The sequence below is a fragment of the Copidosoma floridanum genome, unplaced genomic scaffold, assembly GCF_036245765.1.
Source record: "Copidosoma floridanum isolate Cflo_tuat_1 unplaced genomic scaffold, Cflo_Japanese_pri ptg000016l, whole genome shotgun sequence".
Taxonomy (NCBI): domain Eukaryota; kingdom Metazoa; phylum Arthropoda; class Insecta; order Hymenoptera; family Encyrtidae; genus Copidosoma; species Copidosoma floridanum.
Window position 1 is genome coordinate 10,094,690 of NW_028321893.1, and position 25,068 is coordinate 10,119,757.

Below are 25,068 nucleotides of genomic sequence, written 5' to 3' on the forward strand. Positions count from 1 at the left end.
GTCACAGATTGTTAACTAATACATAATATAATTATATGTGAATAGTATGTGAATAATACAAAAAGATTATTTACATAAGTGTAACAAATCCGTTATTTTCTTTCAAACTTTTTTATTATTAGTTACCGAGCATTTACCACTACTATTCTTTTTTGATAATAATTCTGATATACCTTCTTTGCCGGACTTCTAAAATATTTCTTTCATATTTTGAAAAGTAATATGAAAAATTGATGATTTCAAGAGAATTGGTCTCGAAACGACATTTTTTAATTCTTTTAAGTGAAGTAAACCGTTTCTATTGCATTATTAGAATTCACTATTTGCTCAATACAGCTTTGTCTAATATGAAATAACCTTTGAGTATTGTTACAAGATTGAACTATTTGACTTAAAATTCTTACGTCACTTAAGGCGTCATAAAATGAATAATTTTCTGTGATATTCAAAATGTCCTTGGCTGAATTACATAATTTGTAAGCCCCTAGACCCTTGCGATCAGGTATCTCTTTCTTTTTAAATGTCAATGAGTCAGCAAAGGCAAGAATTGGATCGAATTTGTCTATTAAATTATTATTCAGAATTGCTTTCATTAATCTAGACTTATCGAAATACGCATTGTGAGCAACTAATAAACACGGTGATGCCAACAAATGCAAAAAATCAGAAAAATTTATTAACGCATCATTTAAGTTAGTTCCATCTACTTTGCTGTTTTTTAAATATAGATCGCCATTCACATTGAATAAATTATGTACTTTCGACGCATGTGGCAAAATTGCCTGGGTCGGAAGTATGTAAACATTAAACTCTTTATTATCATGCACAGACCGCTGCTATTTGTAAGATATCACAATCTGTTTCAAAACCTGAAGTTTCGAGATCAAAGTAAACAATGGAACACTGACTTATGCTAAAATTATCACCATTAACAGATTCACTACTTTTGCTATTAATAAACATATTACAGTTGATTGCATTGTTTATTCCGCAATTCCTCGAGTATGTTACTCCTTCTGATCTTTTCTTTTTTTTTCTCATTTGTTCTCTTATTTTTGTGAGCTGTACTCTTCGTAACTTATAGCTTTTTTTGTTACTTTAGAAGCAGATTTGATTTTTCTTGATAAGTCAGATTTCTTAAGAAAGTCTTGTGAACGTTTCGTGAAATGTAATCCCAGATTGCTTTTAACTGTCAATAAACCTAAGTTACCCTCATTCTTAGACAAAACGGCTGCAGCCACTCTAAAATCGCAAGATTCGCTCTTACTGTAGCATTTGTTCTTGGGAGTCTCTGAAGTAATCATGCCATTCAAACTTTCATTTGCCTGACTAGAGGCTGCAATGCTGAATTTTTCGGCATTATTTGCGTATTTTAAGAATATCTGTTTTATGCTTTCGTAAGCAGATGCGTCAGATAAGGTAACCGACTGTTTGGAGCCCTCATTACGTGTTCACCAGCCCCCACAATTTTCATGGCAGTTGTACATATGATCTGGTATACGCATAATTCCAATGGCTAAATTCGAGGTGTTTCCCTTATTCTGCGCAATCGCATATGCAAAGCATTTTTTAAAGTGATTTATTACACCGGATTTTTTTTAGTTCCTTGCAGGTATCTGCTAATTTATACATATCATTTGAAAAATTTTTTATGAGATGATTTTTATCTGCAAGTTTATGAACGAACGAACTGTTTGATTTATTGATTGCGGCAATCGTACTGCTGTCTTCATCCCCAATAACAATGCCAACATTTAACTTGGCTTCTTGTAAAATTGTGTTTTTTGTCACTAGTTCCACGCCTGCATCCGCCTCCATGGCTTTAGCACTTCCTTCAAAATTTTTCCGACAATCATGATCCGTATCAGGGTGATTTTTGTCACAAAAGGAACATTGGCGGTTTCTTGTCGTAAAATTTAATACCTTCTTGCTGGCGAAACCTATTATAGCTGCATAGCCATTAAGGCTGTCACAGCTCCTCCCGTTCCCTTGCTTGCTCCATCCCATATCATAGGACACGATAATATTAATTATTTCATCGCATGTATTGTCAAAAGCAGCGGAATCGTTGGAAGCTTCCAGAAATTCCATTTCTGGATAAAGATCATTAACTACATCTCAGGTGCCCAGTTTGTTAAAAAAAAAAATAATAATAAAAAAAAGAGGGAAGGAAGGAAGGAAGTTAGTAAAATCACTAAACTGAAACAGGTGTAAATTAATATCAAAAATTGTAAGGAAAGAATTTACAAAAATTTTCTAGATATATGATCATAACTTTATTGAATAAAAAAAAAATTTAATATTTTGATTTTTAAATATAACTGTCTTACAATATAATAAAAATAAAATGAAAATCATTTCCTCTAAATTGATTGAAAATTAAATGTAAAAACTTTCAATTTCAGTAGTAGACAACTAAAAAATCATATACAGTTTATTTCTTATAAAAATAATTTCATCAGTAAAACCAATAGTATTAAAAATATTTTGAATTAAAAATTCAATATTCAATTTGATCCAAAATGGAAAAGTGATTGAATGACAAATTAATCAAATTCAATTGTTTTTCCTTACAAATTATCGCAAAGCTGTTCCAGGTTCTGTATTACTAATTGTCTTTCTTCGCTAGCTGCTTTTCTACAACTATCTTTGGCAGCCTTCTCAATTGCTGGTCCTACTTCTCTCTCATACCTTTCGAACAAACTCATTGACATTTCAGGAATATTCAAGGAGTTTAAAATTTTGTTCAGCCCAGTGCATCCAGTACCAGAAGTAAGTGCTCCTAAATTAATTTGGTGACATATAAGTAAGGAAACGCGATCTTCCAGACATGTTTATAAACACTATATAAGTAGTTGATGGGATTATGCAGATTGGAGGTTACTTTTTTTCAGTGCGGGAGTGATATACGCTGACACGCTGTCTGCTCGTACCTAAAATGTCTATATTGTAAATAATATTTGTTTATGTTAAGGGTGCGATACTCAGAGTGAGTTTCAAGCGGGATCAGACGTAGGTGACTATGAAAGGCCGACCGTGCATGGAAATAATACTCAAAACAATAAATAGTTAAATCAGCGATATATTGTACACATTTAACTTACATCCAATTAAAAAATTAAATCGCTACGCTATTTTGACGCAATAATAATTCTGTCACGGAACTTGAAAATATAAACAATCAGATCGGGCCGCACGCGGCATTCTCGTATCAAAGCGATACACAATGGCAGTGACGAGTTATGGCAACATTTACTCAAACCGAAAGATTATTGCTACTTAGCTTGTGTTGTCCCAGCTGTAAATAATTCATAAGAACTTACATAAGATCTTACATAAGTTCTTACGTAAGATCTTACATAAGATCTTGCATAAGATCTTACGCAAGATCTTATGTAAGTTCTTTGTTGATAACCAAATATAAGTTCGTGTTAAAGATCTTACATGAGATCTGGTATAAGATCTTATGTAAGATCTTACGTAAGAACTTATGTAAGAACTTAAATAAGAACTGTTATAAGAACTTATGTAAGTTCTTATGAATTATTTACAGCTGGGGTGCGGGTGTGCGTGGCTTGCTGCGCTCAGGGTAGATGAGTTTGTAGCGTTGTAGGTCGGAAGGTGAAGCTCGTGGCTGCGAAGTGGCCGAGTAGTTCGCTCGCTGCTGCAGTCTGGATCCTCTATTCCTCAGAATGATACACCTGACGACAGAGCAGGACTCAGCCGTCGGTGCTCAGTCCGATGAAAAAGGGTATCTCGAGACAATGTGGTGCTCCAGACGATACACCGGACGACGTGGCAGAACTCAGCCGTCGGTGCCCAGTCTATATGAACGGTGTCGAGATAGCGTATAAGCTCTCTTCGATGCTCCTTCATTCGCAGTCCCGGAGCAACAGGCTGAACCCACTTTGTCAAGTCACTATCGGTAGCTCTAATGATAGGTGGGGGTTCGCTATCGGCCCCCACCCCCCTCCCCACACAGGGCACACGGCACATCACACACAATTATACAACTACCTCCCCCTTTTGTGCATTTTTTCAAACAAGTGACAAAACTATGAAAGACTCATTGAACATCCAGGAGCACCTGATACAAGAAGAATGCGCAGCGACAAACATAAACTTAAGTACTAAGATAACTTTTACACTGAAGAGGTGTGAGCAAAGGGGGTGCGCGAAATAATAAAACGAGTATTTTCAAGTTCGACCAAAAGTTTATTTAATAAGACTGCCGACCGACGTAGAACACAACTGATACAATATACAGACTTTACAGACTTACAACCGACTTATCAAACAAAGACAATAAATCTAGAACCGACGAGAGGTGTAGAAGGCACGGTGGCTTACACTGTACTGACTACAGGGCCCGCAAGTATCACCTTGCCTGTGGCGCTGTCTTACACACTATATATACTGCCTATTGAAAAATCGTATATGCCAACACTTCCTCCCGACTTAAGATAGCTAAGTATATTAGACAAAAATTATAATTTAAAATAGATAAATAGATAAATAAATGTGTGTTCTTGACTCGGCTCCACGGCTCTGGGAATGCACCCAAGTAGTCCATGAGTCGGTCCACGGCTCCTTTATCGCCTATCTGAAACAGAGACAACTTATCAGTTACCAGTCAGAATCGCAAAAGCTGTTCGCGATTCTGCTAGCAAATTTTTCATGGAGCTCGATCGGTAGAGGTTTTGTGAATATATCGGCCATCTGTTCTTTAGTGTTCAGCCATCTGACGTTTACTGTACCATAATTTACATATTCTTTAACATAATGCTCATGAATTTCTGTCATATGTCTTAATTTACAACTACCTATAATTTTAGCATTTTGCTCAGCTGCCTTATTGTCGCACCATAGATCTGCTGGACACAAAGTATTATTCAGTATGATTTTAATCGAATTATCAACTGCCATCAGTTCTCTACATGCTTCACTCAGTGACACATACTCTGCCTGACATGTTGACAAAGACACATACGTTTGTTTGTGAGTTCTCCATGCCACTGAGTCTCCGAAGATTTTAATTACGTAACCACTTGTGGTTAGAGACCCTTTACAGTCGCCAAAACTGGTGTCGGAGAATGCTTCCAGCCCTTGCTGCCTTCCACAATATCTTAGACCATAAGATTTGGTCCCTGCCAGATACCGAAACACTCTTTTAACCATATTCCAGTCTTCGTTAGTCGAACTTATTTGATGCCTGCTCAGCACATTCACTGCATAACTTATATCCGGACGTACAGTATTAGCAGCATATAATAAGCTCCCAACAGCCTCCCGGTGGGGAACACTTTCAGTCGATCTGGACTCATTCAAGTCAATCTGCCTTTCTGATTGCTCTCTTTGTTTTCATTGTTGATTTAACACGTGACCTGTGACCATAGGAGTTTTCACTGGCTTAGAATCATCAAAACCAAACTTTTTAAGTATCTTATTTATGTAATAGGTCTGAGTTAAAGTTAGAACTTGGTTTTCTCTGTCTCTTCTGACTTCAATGCCTAGAAACGATTTAACTTCTCCTAGGTCAGTCATTCCAAACTCACTTTGCAGTTTTTCCTTCACAGACTTCAATTTGCCAGTATCATTACTTGCTATAAGCATGTCATCAACATAGAGAACCAATATCAGGATTTTATCTGCCTCGTGCCAAGTAAATAGGCAAGGTTCCAAGATGTGAGATCTTAGACCTATTTTCGTTGCTGCCTCAGAGAATCTTTCATGCCGTTTTTTCGGACTGACTTTAAGGCCGTAGAGGGCTCTCTGAAGCTTGCATACCTTGCTTTGTTTTTCCAGATCGGAACAGACCAAACCTTCTGGTAACTCCATATATATATCTCGTCGTCAAGGGTACCATTAAAAAATGCCGTTTTAACGTCAAGCTGACATGTATCTAAATTTAATTTATTGATTACAGCCAAAGCAGTCCTTATTAAAGTCAGTCTTGACACCGGGGCGTAAGTCTCCATAAGATCATACTCATTTTTATCTTTAAAGCCCCGTATAACCAGCCGTGCTTTGTGTTTCTCACATCCTTGAGCATCAACTCTATTGAAAATAACCACGTGGTTTTACCACGTGGTAAACCACATAGTTTTACCACGTGGTTTACCACGTAGTTTTTGTCTCAAAATGCCACATGGTTTTTAAATCAGGTGGTTTTGTAATACCACGTGGTTTTTTTACCAAGAAGCTTAATAGTTTTCACAAATATTACCTTCTTCTTCCTAGTTCTATTGATAAATTTTTTTTTGTCTTGTTATATACTATCGTAATAAATACTTTCACAAACAATTTTCTCAGCGATTTCTGTTCGAACATTGAAATTTCTATTGAAAAAAATCACTTGGTTTCACCACGTAGAAAAACCATGTTGTACGCCATGTGGCTTCGTATTATAAATCACGTGGTTTTGTTTCAAATTAACACAGGGTTCTAAAAACCACGTGGTTTTACAACTATGTGGTTTTTAAAAACCATGTGGTATTTTTAGACAAAACCACGTGGTTTATGATACAAAACTACGTGGTTTACCACATGGTTTTTCTACGTGGTAAAACCACGTGGTTTTTTTCTATAGAATCTTTAAGTTAAGATTCTACTCAAGAGGCATTAAGGAATACTATTAGTCTAGATAATGACCTTTGTATTTTTTCTGTACATTAATTGACTTAATAACTTACTAACGTACTAGAAAGCTACGTATGCTTTCTTATGAAAGACTCCGATTATTGCGCGAGGATAAGTTTTTTTAATCTACGTAATAAAAATATCAAGCGATTGTTTACGAAATGTTTGAGTACAAACTCTTCAACTTTTTTAATATCCGTCATTGTATGATCCACTGGAGGGTCTCTTTACTTATACAACTTGATTTTATGGATCCTGTACTCGCAATTTTATAATAGATGCTAAGGCATAAGAGTCTTCATGACTATTGAGACATACTATTAACGTATGATTTATACTTTAATACGTATGTATAATAAAGGATAGAAAGAATAGTATACAGTAAAAAATTCTGGATGGCAAAAAATATAAAAAGTATTATTTATTACATAAAACATAATTATGTCTTATCAATTACATTTTACAACAACTATACCTTGGAGATCATGATAATTATTATTTTAACAGTAATAATAAACACTAATAAATAATAATAAATACTTAAGTGAGAGAGTAAACTTATCAACTAACGAATGCCCATGAAAAAATAATTTATAAGAACTTATATAAGATCTTAGGTAAGATCTTATGTCAATTCTTATATACAAACTTATATGAGCTTTTCTTTAAGAACTTACAATTGATTATCGACCAAGAACTGACATAAAATCTTACATAAGATCTTATGTCAGTTCTTACGGAAAAAAAATTAATAAAAATAAAAAAAAAGTCTGAAAGTGAGATTCTTACACGGTCTTACCGCCTTCTACGGTGTTACCATCCGTACGATAAAATCAATAATGGGGTTTTGAAGAACTTTCTATAAATTTTTAGAAGAATAAATAAATAAATATAATCTACAAGTTTTTCAAAAATGCATTAAAAATAATTCAAAACACCATTTTTGGGGTTATCATACGGATGGTAATACCGTAGAAGGCGGTTATACCGTGTTAAAATATTATTTTTAGATTTTTTTTTTAAAACTTTTATTAAGTTTTTTTTTTCCATTAGGACTGACATAAGATCTTATGTAAGTTCTTATTTCAATTCTTGGTCGATAATTAATTGTAAGTTCTTAAAGAAGATCTTATATAAGTTCGTATATAAGAATTGACCTAAGATCTTACCTAAGATCTTATATAAGTTCTCATGAATTATTTTTTCATGGGTGTCCTGCGAGTTTTTCGTAAAAAAAAGCATCTCAGTCCTCAGAGCTACTTGATGTGGAACTAGAATCACTTTGGTCCGTAACATTTTCTTTATCCTCACTGAAGTCATCTAAAAAATTATAATTATTAACTATATATGTCAAATTAACCATACTTTCAAATTATACCTCGTTCCTGAATCTTTTTGGCTTCTAATTCTTTTTTAATGAGGGAGTTTATGTAGTCCCCAAGAATTCTTTTCCAATTTTTTTTAAATTCCTGCCTTTTGCGTGACTCCTTAACTTTGTCATCCAAAAATGAGAAAAAGAATTCTAGAAAATGGTGAATTATCATTATAAATGAATGGTATACTTTTGTCATATTATTTTGAAATTACAGTTCAATGATACTTTCTCCCGAATTTTCTGACACGCCTTTAACTTGCTTTCATGTTTAAAGTAAAATTTTCAATACTAAGAGGAATGTTATTGCAAAACAATATTGCTTCAAAAAAATTGTTTTCCAATAATATAGTAAACATGTAGTTACACTCATCGTGGTTCGCTATTTTACAAGATACAGAAAAATGTTTTGCAAAAAAAAGCTTCACACAAATATAGGGGATTAGATGCCAGAACCAGGTTAATAAACTATAAAATGTTTAAGTCAATACTTGATACCGAAAAATAATCTTTAAATTAACACGTTTCACCTCTTAGTATAAGAGAGACCTATTGTATTGTATAAACAGTAATTTCACATCCACACTATGCTTATCTAAGACTATTTTGTTTGAGTAAATGGTACGTACTTTTTAAAGCAGCCTTTTTTCGTGGAGTCAACGGCTTACGAGGTGATCTGTCACTCAAGCGTTGCTTGGCTTTCTTTAAATTGACAGCTCTGTTCATAAGATCGTGACTTCCCCAAATTGATCTAGCAGTCTTTTTTAAAAAAAGTGCTGGTTTTGTTACGTCTCGCACATCTTTGTAGGCTTCATGGGTTATATTCACATCGTAGTATAAGTGAAACCATTTTAGCTGCAATCAATACATATAAATTAAATTGTCATTTAGTTATACAAAGCACTGGTATGTCAAACATTTAAAACAATAGTAAATTAATTTAATATTTCACTATTATATTCATTTCAATATTAATAAGTAAACGGAGTTGGTGACCCGTTGGGAGCTAAGGTAAGAAAATAAACACATCAATGTGCTTACTTTTTCTCTGCAGATTATAGTATAGCGATGTTTTTCTGGCTCTTTATGCTAGCCCTATCAGGCTCAACAAACTGTACACACAATTTTAGAGATGACTATTTAAAATACATACAACTAGAAATGACAAGATGTTTTATATTACCTTTAAACTTATACGCAAATAGCTTAGTACATGTAATAACGATAGTTTTTCAGATAATCCAAGTATTAAAAAAAAAATTTTTTTTGTAATCTCATTGACAAAGCAATTTTATTACAAAGCACCCCTAATAACAGTGCAAAACAAAGTAAGAAAGTTACTACCAAATAACCGTGACATAATTATTTTCATCAATTAACACATTACGATTCGATTAAAAAACTAAGCGTATAACAACAATAATGAAATTCATAGTACTAATGTTAATTACAGTTAAATGTTCAGCATCTATTTTACTTCTACAATTGGTATTGGGATCCGAACAACGGTTGGGGTGGGAGTAGACAAAGCGTAGGCTAGCCTCGTGTCGAAAAACCACCACTTTATGTAAATTGAGATGAGCTATTAACAGTGTCGGCATCATTTGCATCCCAATACCTTATATTACAAATAACTATTTATGAATAAGAACCTTTTTTCAACTTGATGACGTTAGCACTTACCAAGTTTTAAAGAAAAAGTTAAGATGCGTCATTGATTTGGGCAAGGACAAAATAATAAAAGGCAAAGTGACTAACGCTGTATACAAATTCCAATGTCAAAACTGCCTAACATCTTAGACAGGTGGAACTAAATGAGCCTCAGAAGTTCGTATCACTGAACGTCGAAACATGAAATCTAGATCTGTGGTTTTCTCATATCAACTCACACAAGGCCATAAATTTGATTAGGACAACATTAGCTTGATAGAGAACGTAATTACAAAAAAAGACTTATTTCTTAGATAATCCACATAAAATTGGAGAAAAACTGCGTTAATTAAATGAACGATATACGTTTTTTGAATTAAATTTATCTGCAGTTTGAAAGGTACAACAGCCACTACTTGTTTTATATTGACTTCGTTTTCTTTGTTATTTTATAAAAGCAATTTTGTCGTTTGGTGTATTAAAGAGTACTATCTACGTTATACCAAGTTAATTTAGACGGCACGTCGTACTTAAGGCTTGGAAACTCAAATATTTAAATAAAGGTCTCTTACTATTTCAGGGGAGGCGTTTCTTTAACCGCCAACATTGCATAAGAAGCTGCAATTTAACATACAGAATGTTATACGTTTCGGAAACGTATAACCCAAGGACTAAGTAACGTTTCAGAAAATTATAAATATATGTGACTGCATGACTCAGCCTAATACATAACGTACCGTCTAGTTGAAATCTATATGTATGCATAGTGCAGGGCTACTTTTAAAAAGAAAATAATTCTTAATATTATTTAAGCTTCATTTTTATTTTTTAAAAAAATGCCAGTTACAGTAAAAAGGAGAACAAAATAAGGAAATCGGTCTGTTACAGAAGGGGAGCAGTTAGCCTAATTGACCAGAGTGAACGAGAAAACCGGCTTACATTTGATGTCTATGAAGGTAACATTTCTGTACCACATTTTCCTACTTTATTTCACATCTCAACGTTTCATCGCCCTCACAAAAAAAATCTACATGGATTGGGTTTAAATGAGCTAGGTCTATGAAAATACAAATATTTGTATATGCAAATCCATACAGATTTTTAATCATTTATTTTGAAAAAAAAAACCTTATGGATTTTTTTGTAAGGGCTATCATTCTTCCTCTCACATATTTCTATACGGAATCGAGAAAAATAATTTCTCTCTTCCTGTCACCTGCATAAAATAGTTATTGAATTGTGTGGTGTTAGATGTCGTATCTACAAGCTATATTAAATTAGTTTGTACTTTTCAAAATTTAATTTTTTTAATTACTAAATTTGAAGTTAAACAAAAAAGTGACTTGCCAAGGTTATATATGTCACTTTTTGTTGTAGCTGATCATACATGTTATATTCATTGTTAGTTAGTACACCTCTATAATAATTATTCAATGTCACAATTACATTACGTATTGATAAATTAATACAACGTACCTTTGGACCATTCACAGGGCTACGCGGAGTTTGCTCCCATTTCTTTTTTGGTGATCGAATTTTATATTCCTTATAGTTATCACTTTCGTAATCATCCTCGCTATCGGACACTTTCCTTGCTTTTTTAGAACTCTTTTTTTTTTTGCTTGTCTTGGATTTTTTTGTTGATAACTTGGCCTTCACGTTTCTCTGATTACTAGATTGACTTGAATCTTCAGAACATATTTTTTTGGAAACATTTATATAGAACATATAACAATTATTCATAACAGTAGACGTAAATTTATATTTTAAGAAGTACCACAGTGGTATGATCAGACATTGCCTATGGCACTACGCGCTTCAAGATAGAAAACATAATAATGGATAACTATTGATACTGAAGTATCTTTAACATTCTTGTAATTTTTAATTAGTACCAGTAATAATAAAATTACTAATATTCTATTGATAACTATCCATTAAAACCATAGCGAATGTCTGATAATACAATAGCCATGATACCATACACTTAAAACCTTTTTGTACCTTGCGAAATACTATTTATAGATGACGGCGATGTTGCCCTCTTTTTTGTATTATGCGAAGATGCTGGCTCTACAATCTTATCGTCTGCGTCGTATACGTCATTGAAAATAAGAATTTATAACATTATTAAAGGTACATTATTGAAAGTGTTATTTTTTACAAAATCTGCTAATTTTTTTAAGTTATACTTCTATTGGCACGTTATGTGCTGGAGAAAATCAACGATTTTAGAATTCTGACTTTGATAAGTTATGTGACGGAACTGATTTTTCCATTTTACCCCCCCTTCCGCGACCTATCTCATCCCGTCTTACTACGCTGTGCCAGTACCCTCTACAACTCTTCTCACCACGCTTTGTCTCACCACGCTGTGCCAGTCCCATACAAACCATACCATATCACCCTACATACGTGAAGAAACTAAATTTTAAAATTTATGGTTTAAATTATTTTCTTCTTTTTTTACTTATTCTCCTTAAAAAATTCACTTTCTTCGAGATTTGAATACTAATTGATAAGGTTTGATTGTAAATAATAAAATTTGATAAACTATTTATTTGATTAACTAATGTTTAATAGAAATTTTTGTTTTAAAACAATTTTTTTTGCAGCAGTTTTTATCTATAAATTCATTAAATTTTCATCAACTTTTAATTGAAAAGATCAGATACTGGCTGTTAATTACATTGATTTGATTTTTAATTATATTCATTATTAAATAATTCATTTCGTTATATAATTTTTTCTTAACTTTACAAACCTTTTCATTAGTAACAACTATTGTATATATTATTGAAAATTTATTTTTCAAGAAAATTACTACAGATCTAACTGTATAATGTAACTGCAATCAAAAAAGAACTGGACAAAATACTTGAACCAAGGCTTATCAGGTTGCTGGAAATGTATCAGATTAAGGATGTTTCTAGGAGCATTCTAGACTATAAAAAATTGACTTATTTGAGTGCTGAGAAAAGTAAATATGAGCACAAAAGAATTTTAAGAGTATAGTAAAAATAGATTACAATTTAAATATTAAAAAATGATTTGTTTCGAGCATTATGTATATAAAATACTGTCAACATTAGTCGACTTGCAAAAACTTTTAATTGCCGTCTGCTACAAATACATTGATTTAGTCAAGGCATAGACGTTGTGGACAATGAGTTTTTTATACTACCATCAAAGAAACATGTAGAAAACTTATTATTTTATAATAAAGATTAGATGGGCTAACGTTTGTACAATAATAATTTACGTTCAACATTTTGAATTTTTCTTGGACAAAAAATTTTACTATAATATTGTACGTGCGACCTCGGTTGTAGAAAGTCAGCAAGAGTCGTGTAAGTGGAAAATTAAAGAGAAGTTAAAGTAAAGTAAATGGATGTAGTGAGATTAGTAATCGAAAGTTAGAACAGAAGTGTTGTGAAAATGGGTGCAGCACAGTACAGAAAAGTATTTGCCTTTGGAAAACTGAAAATCACTAAGAAGCAAAAAGTTAAAGAAATAAAAAACTGAAAAAGTTGCTGTAAAGATGAAAAAACAGCGAAAACAGTGGACAGGTGAAAAAGTAAAAAAGTAAGGTTAGAAAGGAGAGAAACAAGAAGAGAGGTCACGTCTCGAAGTTAGGTCGATAAAGAAGTTGCGCAGTAGATAAGGAAGACATTTACGTGAAAAATAGTGAATAATTTAAGAAGTAGTGTAAGGAACAGATAGTGGAGGGGAACGTGTAACAAATGGGATGACTTCAGATATATGAGTAGCTGATAAAGTAGGTCCCGTTGTTGTAGACAGTTGGTAAGAAAGATACCTGAATTAACTGGGGTCAGTAAACAGAACGCTGATATACCAACAGTAGTGTCATTAACAAAGATATATACATATATATTACCGACAGGGCAGGAAATACTAACAAAGGCAGGAATAAGTGTAAACATGAGGAATCACGCTCAGACTACCCTGAATTTTCAAAAAAACGGCAAGGGTTGAGAAAATGATGATAGGATGAGCAGAATGTTGAAGCGATTAGAAAGCATATTCGAATTGTAAGTCAGATTAGAAAAAAAGAGAGAAAGAATTGAGAAAAGACAGATTGAAATGGGATAAAAAAAAACAGGAATGGCTGGAACACAAGAAATCTCTACAAGAGAGAGTTAGTGAACTAGAATGAGAAAAAGAAAAAGGTGAAAGAGAAAAAAAGATAATATAGTATTTAAAGAGGTATCTATTGAAAAAGTCAATTTAGAAAAAAAAGTGGAAGAATATATGCACAGAAAAAAAAATGTCTAGGTTAAAGCAGGGAAGGCTAGTCAAATAGTTATTAATAAAGGAAGAAGAGCGAGGAAATCAGTGATAGTAGAAGTAAGAAACAAGGAAGTGAAGGATAGCGTTATAGAGAACAAGAAGAAACTGGAAAAAGGGATATACGGAGACTCGTATATTAAAAATAATCTAACTGGAAAAGAAATGGAAATTTAAAAATTGATAGTGGATGAATCCAAAAAGGAGAGAAACAATGGAAAAACCACAAAAGTGGGTTGCATGAAAATAATGATTTATGAGCAATGGCTTAGGTACAACGAGTGGAGTGGCAAATTTTCGTAAGATAGAAGGAAGATTAAAGAAAAGAATACGAAAAAGTCACAAAAATAATGGGTGCAAGAAGAGAAACAGGTGGAGGAAAGGAGTAGACGTAATATAAGTGTCTGCGTTTGGAATATAGTAGATGTATTAAATAAGAATAGTGAAGTGTGGAAATATTCAAATGACTTCGATATGATAATGTTGGTGGAAATGTGGTTAGAAAAGGATAAATGGACGGATCTAGTAGGTAAGATGTCGAGAAAGTTCAAATGGAATTTCGTATCAGCAGTAAGAGAACATGAGAAAGGAAGAGCAAAAGGAGGAATAATTACATGACTTAACAAAAAAATGGAGAGCTAGAAATTCGAAGTATGAAATGAAAATATAAAATGCAAGATTAAATATGGAGAACAAGAGTGGAAAATTATCGAAGTATATAGTCAAAAGGTTACAAAAACGATGAAAATTATAGAAAAAAATATAGGAGGGTAAGAAACTGGAAGTGTATTTTTAGTAGGAGATTGGAACGCGAGAACCGAAAGAAAAGAAGAATGAATTAACGAAACAGACTGGGAAAGTAAAAAAGTAGAAATAAGGAAATCCAAGAATGAAACAATAAATGAGTAAGGAAAAAGGTTGCTCGGGCGGATAGGGATGTACTAGGGGAAAGACTAGTAGAGATGAAGGTGAGTAAAAGATAAGGAAATAGAATTATGAATATTTATAAAGAAACAAGGAATGTAGTTATAGTAGAAGAAGTAATATCAGAGAAATTTTTGACTAAAAAAGGAAGAAGACAGGGATGTCTCTTGAGCCCAACTTTGTTCAACGTACACTTGGCAGTCCTGGATTAAGTACTAAAAAAAGGGCAAGTAGGTGGATGTAGTAGGGGAACTGAAAAAGTGTGGTGCCTCTTGTATGCAGATGACATTGTGCTAATAGCTGACAAGGAAGAGGAATTAAAGAAAATGTTAAAAAGATTAAAAAGTATACTGAAAAAAAAAAAAAAAATTATCTTAAGTGATACAAAAACAAAAATCCTAATGTTTGAAAAAAGAAAGAAGAACAGAGTAAGGAAATGGGGAGAAAAAGATTTAGAAGTAGACAAAATAAAATATCTTGTATAAATTCTACAGAAGAATGGCACTTGTGGAGGACACATGGATGAGAGAATGAGAAAAGCAATATGTGCTATGTGCTAGAAAAGTGTATAGAGTATAGGTGAGAGAATATTCAAGAACAGTTACAACAGGAGGAAGAAACTTTTTACAGCACTTGTGGAAAGTGTAGCACTATTTAGAGCAGAGATATAGGGGTGGGAAGAAGATAAAACGCTAGAAAGTGTGCAAAGAAGATACCTGAAGTGGTACTGGGATTGGATAGTTACACCCCAAACAACATAGTAGAAGAAGAGTGTAAAATGAAGAAGCTAAAAATAATAGCATTAAGAGCGCTTAAATTTAAGGAAAAAATCAGAGACTCAAATATAAAATAAGTGAAAGAAGGTATAAGAGAACAAGACAAGGACAAAGTAGGAGTTAATATAATATAATATAATATAAGAAGAGGATCAGAAAAGAGACTAAAAATTTTAAAAGAGGAGAATGTAAAAGTAACAAGATACATAAAAGAAATAGAATTTAAGGAGAAAATAAAACAAAAAATAATGGCCAGTACAGAACAGAAGGGAAAAAAATGGAGAAGATGTAAAATTTAAGATACAACAAATTATACAGATACGTCAAAACAGAGAAAGAACTAGAGTACCTAAAAAAGGATGTGACAAGTAAATATAGGAGGCTGATAGTAAGAGTAAGATGCAGAAATGAGTGTAAAGGGAAAGAATACTGAAAAGAAGATAAAGAACAGATGTGTAGACTGTGTCAGGAGGAAAAAGAGGATAAAATACATACTAAAGATGTGTGGAAAAACAAGGAGTGGAGAAAAGATAGAAGAAGTTCTAAGCCAAGAGTATTGAGACAAATTATAAAATAAACTAACAGAAGATGCCAGAAAATTGTTGAAACAATAAGAAGAAAAAGGAAGAAACGAAGAGAAAAGAAAAAAGTTTGTAAAAAGTCTAGTTCTTATCTATATATACATATATATAAAAATTAATTTTTAGTTTCGTTTACAAGCTATTAATTTTAGTTGTTTAATTTAATTTCAGTTGATTTTCTGTAAATTATAATTTGATTACAATTAAATTTATTTTGTTTATGGAAAGATAACCTAGAAAAGATGAACTTTTAATAATATTAATAATATAGAATATGCAAAGTTGTAAGAAATGTAACGGAAGCCCTCCAAACCCGAAAGGGACGGAGTATGAAATAAATTCTAAAAAAATAGTATGTGCGACCTTTTACAGTATAGCAACCACGTCAAGTTGGTGTATAAATTTAGATTTATGTAAATTACGAGGATATTGGTGTAAAATAATGATTAGAAATTAAGAGAAATTTTAGGGACCTAATTGCCGGACTTTATGTGCACTCAACTTGGACCATTACGCGTGGCTTTTGAAGACAAGGGAGTTTAATCTTTTTGATTTCACAACATTTTTTTATCAATTCAAGAGAAAACATTATGGAAATGTACGTAGAGTTGGCTTACCATTTTTTGAAGAACCATCATAGTTAGGTAAAATAGATCCGCATATAACATTGTCCCCAGGAAAATCTATTAAATCATTGCCTTGTAAGAGATCATCGTAAGCGGGAGAAGAATTTTTACTACTTGTAGCGAACAGTTCTTTTCTACACGAAGGTGCTTGAGATGCACTATCTTTAGTTCCAATCGCATTCAAAAGTTTTGTATTCATTTCCTCTAATAAAAGCAATTTTGTTTGAAGCACAAGGTTATCTTTTTGTAGCTGTACAACCTGGGACTGTTGTTCGGTAATCTTGTTTTCCTTCTTCTGAAGATCTTGTTCAAGTGACTTTAATTTACTTTCAAATTGTTCCTTCCATTTTAAAGTGTCCTCAAGCCGTATTTGGGGAATTTTCATTGCAACTGATGCACTACTTTTTGTCTGTTGTAAAGATTCTAATTTGTTATCAATATCTTTGTTCCACTGGGTATCTTCTGCTGCTTTCTTATCCAGCTATAACATTTAAAAATTCTGCACTTGCTATTTTAGAGTTCAACAAACATTTTGTCCACCCATTAACAGTTCATGATGCAATGCTTATATTAATTAAATTTTATATTCCTTTTTTTTTAACGGGTAACTGACAAAATATACAATCTTATCTAACAATAAAATTATTTTGAATGGAGCGTCGCATAATACAACTAGGTATTCAAGATGATATACAACATAATATCAAGTATTTAAATAAAAAGGTACTTTAGCAATCCAACTTATTCGAACACACGTTAAAGTTAGCGTAAGATCGTTACACATCATTAGTAAGTAATGATGAGGTTGATATACAAATTGGTATACAGCTACATAATTGTTAAATAGAGACTTCGTCAAATTTTGGAAAAGCTAGGAAACTTGGGAGGCTAAATATACAAATTTAGAGGCTATATAACTAGTATAGATTTTTTATCTATAATTTATCGAGCTTCTATTGACTTCAAGTGTAATTTCAAAATAGTGCCCCCTAACAAAGAACTTACAAACGTTTGATACTGCTTATTATAACATTTGCTTTTCTATTTTTTTGGTATATTAAAAAAAATATTCAGTGATCTCCCACCATTTTATAAAAGTTAACAAGAATGCCTACGACTTTAATGAATCAAGAAGCACATGTCCAAAATCGCTTAAGGGTATTCAGTATATCGGCCAGAGTTTCTGCTTTACCAACTTCTCCCTTGTTACAAATTATGATTATTAACTAATTATCTAGCGTTTCAAATAAAAAATAAGGAGATGAACCCCCATGCTGGCACTTTGAGGAATCAATCAAGCCCAAATTTAGTGAAATCCGTTGCAAATTGAGAGAGAAAAGTTAAATTTCCTGATCATGCAAGAGTGTGTCAGTGTACATAATCTGAAATGCAACTTATTTCAAAACGTAATGCATTGAATTATCTGAAAGTTTGACAGAACCTCTAAAAAAAGACAAACACCAGTCCTCTCAGAGTTTTTCAAAATATATAGTTCAAACTTTGACCTTACTCAACATTTGCAGATTTAAAGGTTATGTAATACTATTTACGATAAATATCAATTTTTGAAACTCAATAATTGCAAAACTACAAGAAGATCCGCGATTACTTTTTTATTTTAGAGACCCAGTTTTGATTTCAGATAATTTAATGCATTTCTTAATGAAAACAGTTAAATTTTAGATTATGCATTCTGACACACTCTTTTATGATCAGAAAATGTAGCTTTTCTCTCACAGTTTGCAAAGGGGAGATTTTAATTTGGGCTCCATTTACTTCTAAAAGTGCCAGCTTGGGGGCTTTTCTCCTTATTTTGGATTTAAACTGCAATATAATTAGTTATTAACCATAAATTCTCACAATAGAGAAGTTGGTGTAGTAGAAACTCTTATCGATATACTGAATGCCCTCAACAGAAAATCACACAAGTGTGAGAAAGGTAGAGTATATACACAGCTATAGAGCGCATTGCTTTGACTATAGCCAGATATGTAACTACGTTAAATCACTTTATAGGGGCTTTAATCGTGATAGATAGTGCCAGCAATAATAAATAGAACATAAATAAGAACACGAAACCGTCAAATGCCACCTTTTATAAGGATGCGATAATTCCCTGAAAATAAATTTAGAAATGATGTATTAAAGGTTATCCTAAGAAGGAAAAAATAATGACAGCCTACAAGCAAAAAAAATTGAAAGAATCGAGTCTAGAAAAAAAGAAAATGATCTGTGGTTAAGAAGTAATTAAAAGTAAAGGGGTAAATAGCCAAATAAGTGTAAAATATGAAACAGCAAATGCATGTTACCAGAAAGTATTGAGATAAAAAAGATACTGCAAAATAAGAAGCAAATCAAACGGGAGAAAATTATTCTTACCAGAGTATATTCCATACTGTTTATTTTGTTTGATAAACATGACGTAGCGGAAAAATATCAGAACAAATAATTGGTAAGTCTATCAAGTGGTTATTAAAGGCTTTAACAAGGGAATTTCACATAAACAGTTAACTTTTACTGCCACAATTTATACTAATACTTTTCCTTTACTTGAGATTGCATAGTTATACTCACTATTCCGAATTTCTTAGCGTTAGATTCTTCACAATTTTCTTCTTGTCCATCGTTGTAATCGTCTAAAATAGTTTTGGATAACGCTGAAAAATGAGGGCGTTTTCTTTTTACCCTTTCTACATCCAATTGTCCACCTAATAGAAAAATTAAACAATATTACTACACTTTCCTACATGGTATAAGAAAACTACGTTAAAGATAAGTATTTCTTTGTTATTTGTCCATAACAAGGCATTTGTATATTATATGCATACAACACCTAACCTATAGTGCTTATGTTTTACAAATCAACAATTTTGACGAACCCTTTTAACAGTAAACGCTTGATATCCATTTTTTTTTATCTCGATTTTTCTATGTTTTACAGCAAATGCGTGTACGCTGTCATATTGCATAATACGGTTTTTATGTGTGATTGGAAGTACACAGAAAAATTCAGTACCGAGGAAAGGTCCAACTGAAAATTAGCCACAATGTTTGAGGGCATTCAGTAAATTAGCCGGAGCTCCTACCTTATCAACAGCTTTACCATAGTATATTTTAAAAAATTATTCATTATGTAGCTAATTTTATGCAAAATTATGTGAAGAGACACAAAGCTAGTACTTCAAAGAATGGTTTAACTCCTTATTTATTATAATCCATTAAGAATTGAAGCTCAAAAGTTGCATCGCGTAATTGTAAAAGACTACTAAGGTTCTTATAGCCTACGATGCAACTTTCAGAATCACGCGTTGCAACTTTTCAGCTTCAATTCTCAATGGGTTACAATAAATTAGGAGTTAAATCATTCTTTGAAGTACCAGTTTTGTGTCTTTTTCTATTATTTTGCATACAATTACCTATGCGATTAATAATTATTAGAAATATACTATGGTAAAGCTGTTGATAAGGTAGAAACTCCAGCTGATTTACAGAATTCACTAAATAATTAATTTTAAGGAGGCTCCACACGTACATCGAAGTACCTTAGAAATGGCTGAAATGGAAATCTATGATTGATTAGTATTCATTCCGTTACCGTAGAAAATTTTGGCATGGGTTACTGCAAAAAATTTTGAGAAAAATACGTTTTAAGTGAGCGTCTTATGCAAAGACTCTTATGGGGACTGGTCGCTTTGCCACCGGAAGTTGTATTATAACTTACTCAAATCACCTTACGCATCATCAAAATTAAGTGATTTATAGTTGAAATAACGATTGTGTCAATTAAACGCAAGAAAGATATACATTGCTGTGGATGTTATTTAGATATTTCCCTTGAAGTTTACATAAAAGGAAAAATGAAGGTTAGAGCGTCGTCTGCAAACGCGCGCCACACTGAAGTCGTTTAAAAAAAACTGATAATATAATGAACAAATGTATTTTTCGACCTTAAAATTTTGATTTTATTGAATAGTGTACATGAGATTAAAAAAACAATTTTTTACCAAATTTTACAACTACGATTTCATTTTTATATGAGAATTGTGTTGTATAAATAACATAACATCTTTGGTAAGAATCAAACTTCAAATGTATCAATAATACTTAATAAATATTTTTACCTATCAGCAATTTTTTTTTTAAAGTATTGACTGATACTAATCTTTTTTTTCATACTTACCTTGCCTTTCATTCGTTTGCATTGATTGGGATTAATTTAGTGAGGAAATTTTATAGACACTTTTTTATTGATTTACATGAAATAGCGTTATAAAAAAAAAGATATGCCTATGTAAACATTTAACAGACGAAGCATTTGCTCTTCTCTGCACAGGAAGTAACATAGACATGTAACTATGGTTACGTTACGCGCTGACTGTATAGCTATTGTCACGTGCTGTTACTGCTATCATATGACATGTTGTTTTTAATATTTGGGTTTTAGCCTCCTTACATCGTACATTTTAAAATTTTAGTTCAAATTCCAAAAATACAAAACTTTTAAAAATTACAAATAAAAAAAAAATTTTTGAATCCGTGGATCGTCAGAGCTCGACAGACCGTCTTTATATTAAATTGATTTATATTAAATTCGATTATAAAGAAGTTCAATAATTAAATAAATGCGAATGAAAAGATTTTAATATTAAGTAATGAATCATCATATATTTTTGTACAGTATCATTGTACAGTATCTTAATTCTTAAACGATTATTTTTTTAAGTAAAAAGAGGTTTTTTACAAGTTATTGATATCACATTGAGTGACGCCAACATGTTTTTAACAATAACAAATAATGTTTGCACATCCATCCACATTCCATAGACATGTAACTCTTTCTGGTTTCTGGTTAAGTTTTTACTTCAAATTTAAAAAGATAATTAAAAATGGAAAATAATCCAAGTATTTTTTTTTATATCGACAAACTCCAGTTTGATTAAGTGTTACATGTGTAGGGCATGGGGTTAAGACTCCGTTCCACTTTTTTTTCGCGAGATAGCTATGTGTTTGAAGTTTCGAACGTTGGAGCCCAACGAATATCCGAAAAAAAAGTCTTTTGTTTTTGCTGTCAATAATTCAATAAACCAATGACAAAAGACGTACTTTACCATAAAAAAACTAACTTATCAACATCTAACCAGTTTAACCACAAGAAATAACAATCAGAGTAACATACGTATGAAACAGACTTCAAGCACTAAACCTTTCAGTAATACATGGTAAAAAATAGCAAAAATAGATTTTTCATCACATCTACGGTTCTAAAAATCTAATCAGTAATTTGTAAAACTAGAAAACATAACCTCAAAGAGTAAAATTCTCCTAAAACAGAATAAGAAGTCGAAAAAAAAACCACTTTTTTCGGATATCTACACCTATTAGGAGCTGCAATTAATGTAAAACAAATTAATGTAATAAGAAGGCACTAAAACGAATTCCCCTGATTTTTTTCAGAATTAGGAAACTTAACATTACCCTGCAAAAAGATCGAAAAGTTCAACAAATTAGACTATTTTCTGCCATTTTGAACGGTTATGAACCATTAGGGGGTCGTACACCGTTCCAATAATAATTTTCTATTTCTGAAAAAAATCAGGGGAATTTTTGATGATATCAACACGTTTTACATTTATTGCAGCCCCTAATAGATGTAAATGGCATTAACACTGATTTTTTTTTTTTAATTGAGAACTCATAATTTATTGGGGTTATGTTTCCGAGCGCTTACAAGGACTGCATGCACCTAGTGTGATACAAAGAGAAAAAAAAAATTATTGGAACGGTGTACGACCCCCTTATGGCTTATAACTGTACAAAAAGGCAGAAAATAGGCTAATTTGTTGAACTTTTCAACATTTTGCAGGGTAAGGTTAAGTTTCCTAATTATAAAAAAATTTGGAGGAATTCGTTTTGGTGCCTTTTCATCATATCAACACGTTTTACATTAATTGCAGCCCCTAATAAATAAAAGTAGCACTAAAACTTCTAATTTTTGAATTTTTTACAACACTGAGAGCTCATTACTAATTGAAGTTATGTTTCCGAGTGCTAAAAATAACTGCATGTATTAAGTGTGATACAAAGAGACTTAAAAAAGTTATTGGAACGGTGTACGACCCAATTGTGGTTTATAAGTGATCAAAATGGCAGAAAATAGGTTAATTTGTCGAATTTTTTGACATTTTTCAGGGTAAGGTTAGGTTTCCTAATTCTGAAAAAAATCAGGGGAGTTAGTTTTAGTGCCTTCTAATCATATTAATTTGTTTTACATTGAATGCAGCCCTAATGGATGTAGATATCTGAAAAAAGTTTTTTTTTTGACTTTTTATTTTTTTTCAGGAGACTTTTACTCTTTGAGCTTATGTTTTCTAGTGTTACAAATTACTGATTGGATTTTTACAACCGTAGATGTGACGAAAAATCTATTGTTGCTGTTTTTTAACCATGTTTTACTGAAAGGTTTAGTGCTCAAAGTCTGTTTTATTCGTATGTTACTCTGATTGTTATTTATCGTGGTTAAACTGGTTAGTTGTTGATAAGTTAATTTTTTTACGGTATAGTGCGCCTTTTGTCGTTGGTTTATTGTATTATTGACAGCGGAAACAAAAATTTTTTTTTTCGGATATTCGTTGGGCTTCAACGTTTGAAACTTTAAACACATGGATACCTCTGAGATTTTTTTCTTAGTTCAGATGGAAGTCAGCCATCCAACGGTGACGTGCATTACAGTAAATCTCTTATGTAAATCTCTAAATCAAGTTCGTTTGTTTCTCAAACTCATTTTTCTTTAAAATTTTCATCATTTTACTTTTTGTACATGGTTCCATTCACAACAAATTTATTCATTAACTGAGGAAAAAAAAGTAAAACTACTATGCACATCAACAGTGATAGAACGATAGATAAATTTTTCTTTGGTTATATAGGTGGGGCAAATAATTTTGTACTGATTAAACAAAGGGAGTCTCATTTTGTTCCATTGCAATGAGTCTTCTCTTGGTACTTCCAGTAAAAATTAGCGGGTTAAAATATAATAGCTGTAATCAAGTATAATAATTATATCACCTTTAATTATAGGTGATTCTTAGAATATTCATAGGTACGAGTGTTTGACTACATTATACAAGTCAGGTTTTATAATGTCATTGTAAATTTTGTAAAGGTAGTCTAATATTGGTATTAATTATTTTTCAAGATCTGGTTCTTATTCTGCGTTGAAAATGTAATTGCGTGTATAATTTTAAAATACAGCGTAAGGTGACTGATATAAAAATTAAAGATACAACGCTATGATTAACGTAAATTACCCGTATGCAAAGGAGTTAAATATGTAAAGTATAAAAAGTTAAAATAACAGTGACAGTTTACAGCTTTTTACGTTGCCTTTGTCGTAAAAATGTTAACGAGGAAGAAATAATAGTGGGATTCTATATTGTCTGCACTATATTATAAAGCTACGTACGGTAAAAAATTTTAAAATACTCACAAGCTAATTCGCTTATCTGAACTGGAATTTTGATTCCCTCTGGATTTTTGTCATCTGACCATATCATTGAATATAGACGTTTTTTGTCGAAGTCCAACACGGATGTGGGAATTTGGTCTTTAAACTCAAGAATTTCTTTGATCTTGATAAATTTTATTGTATTCTCATAGTCTCCTCTGAACTTTACTCTTGCATGTGTTACTTGGCCTTTCCCCATTGCTTCAGTGTCAGTTTCACTGGACATGCTTTATAGACAAAAATATATGTCGAGTTTCTTTCTTTATTTGCATAAATCGGAACTCTACATGCATTAATTTTATATGAGTAACAATTTACGTAGAATTAAACTGAAAATAGTTAATTTTTCTATTATCGGTGCTATTTGTCATTATACTTTGACAAGAACAATATAGCATGATACGCGTTAATATTGGTACATAAAAATAAACGTCATACTTACATACTTTGAGTCGTAAAAAATGACAAATAAATGTTAAGTCCACGAGTGAATTGACAAGTGTAGACTATGCAAGCTAACTTTATTAAGAATAAATTGATAGTCTTTCTCAAATTACTAAGTAGGTACCTAACTATTAAAAAACAATTTGATCACATGCAACGTGCTATACCAATTCGAATGATGAAAATTAGTTTCACGAGCTACCCACTGCCAACGTGCTGCTAACCCGTAATAAAATCTTTTGTG

General features: G+C 32.1%; 1 protein-coding gene across 1 annotated transcript; it reads right to left on the reverse strand.

Annotated features, from left to right (window-relative positions):
- Positions 1 to 278: 278 nt before the first annotated feature.
- Positions 279 to 24,606, reverse strand: LOC149374674 (uncharacterized). The gene is made up of 12 exons (XM_089592414.1): positions 24,363 to 24,606; positions 19,451 to 19,584; positions 16,868 to 17,357; positions 11,666 to 11,749; positions 11,138 to 11,349; positions 8,641 to 8,866; positions 8,018 to 8,161; positions 2,585 to 2,782; positions 1,684 to 2,075; positions 1,069 to 1,427; positions 828 to 949; positions 279 to 562 (listed from the first exon to the last, which is right to left on the reverse strand). Exons 1-12 carry the CDS (start codon positions 24,604 to 24,606, stop codon positions 279 to 281), a joined length of 2,889 nt encoding a protein of 962 aa, XP_089448540.1.
- Positions 24,607 to 25,068: the final 462 nt, after the last annotated feature.

Coding starts and splice junctions, on each gene's coding strand:
- LOC149374674 (XM_089592414.1), bottom strand. CDS start 24,606: ATGTCCAGTGAAACTGACACTGAAGCAATGGGGAAAGGCCAAGTAACA. Junction 19,585..24,362: donor TCAGATAAGCGAATTAGCTT/GTGAGTATTTTA, acceptor TTTTTCTATTAG/GTGGACAATTGGATGTAGAA. Junction 2,783..8,017: donor CAAAAAGATTCAGGAACGAG/GTATAATTTGAA, acceptor AAATTAATTTAG/GAGCACTTACTTCTGGTACT.